We start from the raw sequence: 3,168 nt of genomic DNA on the forward strand, positions 1-3,168 counted from the left end.
TAGTTATTACTGCTGAGCAGATACCATATGGTCTGGAATATCCCAAGATCTTGCCCCCACCCCAGCCTGCTGGTGAGGTGGGAATGTTAGAGACAGCCTTGAGGCTGTGGGAACATTGCTCAAGAACAGCCAAAACACTGGTGTTTTATCAACACCTTCCTAGCTACCAATACAAAACACAGCTCTACATGGGCTGCTAGGGGTAAAATTACCTCCTTTTCAGCCAGATCCAATACAACTGTTTATTTAAAAAATTTAACAGAAACTTTTAACAAAATCACACCGAACAGTGAGGATCTGAAAAGCCAGGCAGCACTGGGGGCATCACAAAGAGAAATACTCTGCAGGCCCTGACCAACCCAAGGGCTAGATGTGCAGACAAGCACCTCCAAGTGGATGATAAGACCTTGTCCACTTCTCTCATTCAAACAGTGATACTGTTTATTAGGCAGGTGAGGTTGTAAATTAGAAACCTGAATCTCTTGTGCATCCTCACTAGGTGCCCAGGCACCTGGAGGGCTCCAACGGTGGTAAGCTTTTAAAAAAAGTTCCATTTGAAAGCAACCACAGCTGCAGTTGCAGCTTGGATGAAGCCACCTGCTTAAGTGCAACAGGAAGAGTGTGTCATAGCATAAGGTGTGTGTGACATGCTGCATTTCTTCTTGCCCAAAATCCTACAGAGCTGTCCATTTTTTCTCTTGTTGCCCTGTATCAGCACAGAACATCCTCTCTAGCTCAGGAAGAAGGGAGAATGAACACATGTATATCCACAGTCTAAGGAGAGTCACCTTTTGCTGCAACTTGGATCTCACTCCATACCCCAATCCCAAATGCAAGAACAGGGCTAGCTCTGGAAGGGCAGAGCCCTCTACGAGCTAGGAGCCACGAGGCAACTAATAGATTGCAGGCTGGTGATTTGCCTTCTGCATCTGAATGATCTTGCCAAAGCCACCTCTTCCCACATCGTAGTCTGTCCGGTATTCATCTCGCACCTGGGGCACAGCAACAACACACAGATTAACAGCCAGCACTGCCTGTCCCCTACTAGACCCCAGAATCACCATCCCCTCCTTGTTCAGTTGGTGGGGAACTGAAGTCCAGATTAGAAACACTTCAACTTGTCTGAGATCTCTTCAACTAATCCACCAAAAAGGTGGTTGGTAAGGGTGGTGAAAATGACTGAAAAGGTTATATTTGATTGTTGGGATTTTTTTCAGGCAAGAAGCAAAGTAGACTCCAAAATATTTTCTTTCAGCTTTTCAGTACGCCCTTCTGAACTGCCAAGCTTGGCCTTCAGAACACTTTATCTCATCTAAACCTCATCTTTGCCCTTGGGAAAACTGCTGTGTTATGAGATTGGCCTGGCAGCCACCCTACTTCCCTCTACTCAAATTCTGGATCATTTCAAGGGTACTAGGTTGGATTAGGGAACATTTTGCTTGCATTGCAGGAAGTTTGGAGTCCTAGATGAAAGTGGCCTTAAGTTCTATTTCCAGCCTTTAACACCAGGCGTCAAAACAACCTGGGAGTGAGTAAACTTCGTTATCAGGTCTTTACAGTCTGCACATTGTTCTCCCTGAGACAAAACCAGCAAGGAAGTACACAGAGTCTTACAGGATCAAATTCAGGGATGAACTGGCATTGCCTTTACCTGTCCTCCAGTCTTTCCTCTGCCATACTGTCTCCCCTCCTTGAACCCTGCATCCCAGTCCGTGCGGATGATGCGGTCGTCCAGCCGTGTGCCGTTGATAAACCTCATGGCGTGCTCAGCATCTGCTCTCGTGTAGTACCTGAGGCACTCTGTAAGGACAACTAAGTGTGCTTTTTGTTGGGCATAGGGAAAAAACCACCCAGGGAAGTATTGTATTTGAGAAGCAGAACTCGCCCCACTGCCTTCCAGCCTTTTCTACTCTTCCCACCCTTCTCTACGGGATCGAAAACTGCACTCATGTAAATCCAAGCTAAGACCAGCTAATGCTCAGAAAGGATTCTGTACTTTAATGTTAGTACCTGCACAGACAAGACAATGGAACAAAGACATTAAAGCCTTGCTAAGGGCAAGAAATCAACCTTTTTGTACTATGTCAAACTTGACTGAAATAGAACAAAAGGAGAGCTTTGCACAGACAGCTCCTGGCACGACCTGTATAAGCGTGTACCCTCCGCTTGAAAATGCCCCCATGGCTTATCCTGCTACTTCCTTCAGGTGTGCAGTTGAGATGAGAAAGTAAACGTGTGCTCTGGACACGGAAGACATCAGGCTGATGACTAACAGTTTTGATTTTGGCCCTAAAATCATTAAAGAAATTAATGAATTAAAGGGGCTCTCTTCCACCTCCAGAAAATACACCTCTAGAAGGACTTGTCATGTATGGCACTACTATACAATCAGTCTCGGGGTGCAGAAAGGTGCAAGGATGGACAGGATGTGCCTGGTAGAAAGCACCTGTTTATCACCCTTCCAAAAACAGTACAGATACACTTGCTGTGCAGAGGAACTACAGGTGCCAACCACACCCGTACTGACAGGAGGGAACCAGAAAGGATACTCTACAAAGCAGAAGCCGCAGGGGGTTTTCTTGATCTTGTCCAGACCCATGACAATCCTCTTGACATCCCCGCACTTGGAGAAGAGCTCCTGAATCTGCTCCTCGGTGGTGTAGAAGGACAGGTTGCCGACGTACAGCGTGGAGGAAATCTTCAGCGATTTCTCCTGCAGCTGCCTGCTACCCTGCGGGCACAGAGGCGCATGCCGCGGGCTCAGCGCGCTCGCCGTCCCGCTCCCGCCGCCCCCTGCCCTCCCGCTCCCCGTTCCTCGCACGGCCTTGTCCCGGCCTCAGCCCTCCCCGCCCCGGCCGGGCTCTGCCACCCGCCGCGCCGGGCGCACCCGGAAGTGCTGGTCACGGTACTGGCTGATCTCGCAGTACGAGTCGCTGTTGAGCCCGCTGAGCGTGGTGTGCAGCAGCCCCGACATCGCGCCCGCCCGGGCCCCGCCGCCGGGATCCTTCCAGAACCGCCGCGCACCGGACGCGGCGAGCGGCGCGCGACGGACGCCGCTCGGCTGCCCCGCGCGATTGGTCGCGCCGGCTGTCACTCGAGGCGGGAGGCGGGGCCGCACCGCCGGACAGCCAATCGGCGACGCAGGGCCCGCCGGCAGCGCTGGGTCGG

General features: G+C 51.0%; 1 protein-coding gene across 1 annotated transcript; it reads right to left on the bottom strand.

The window, feature by feature from the left end:
• LOC311157982 (nuclear cap-binding protein subunit 2) lies at positions 1-3,036 on the bottom strand. Its single transcript, XM_084213070.1, has 4 exons — positions 2,888-3,036; positions 2,550-2,731; positions 1,652-1,790; positions 1-992 (listed from the first exon to the last, which is right to left on the bottom strand). The coding sequence occupies exons 1-4, from the start codon at positions 2,972-2,974 to the stop codon at positions 894-896; spliced, it is 507 nt and encodes a 168-aa protein (XP_084069196.1). The 5' UTR covers positions 2,975-3,036; the 3' UTR covers positions 1-893.
• Between the last annotated feature and the right edge of the window lie 132 nt (positions 3,037-3,168).

Source organism: Fringilla coelebs (genome assembly GCF_963513975.1).
Source record: "Fringilla coelebs genome assembly, chromosome: 11".
NCBI lineage: Eukaryota > Metazoa > Chordata > Aves > Passeriformes > Fringillidae > Fringilla > Fringilla coelebs.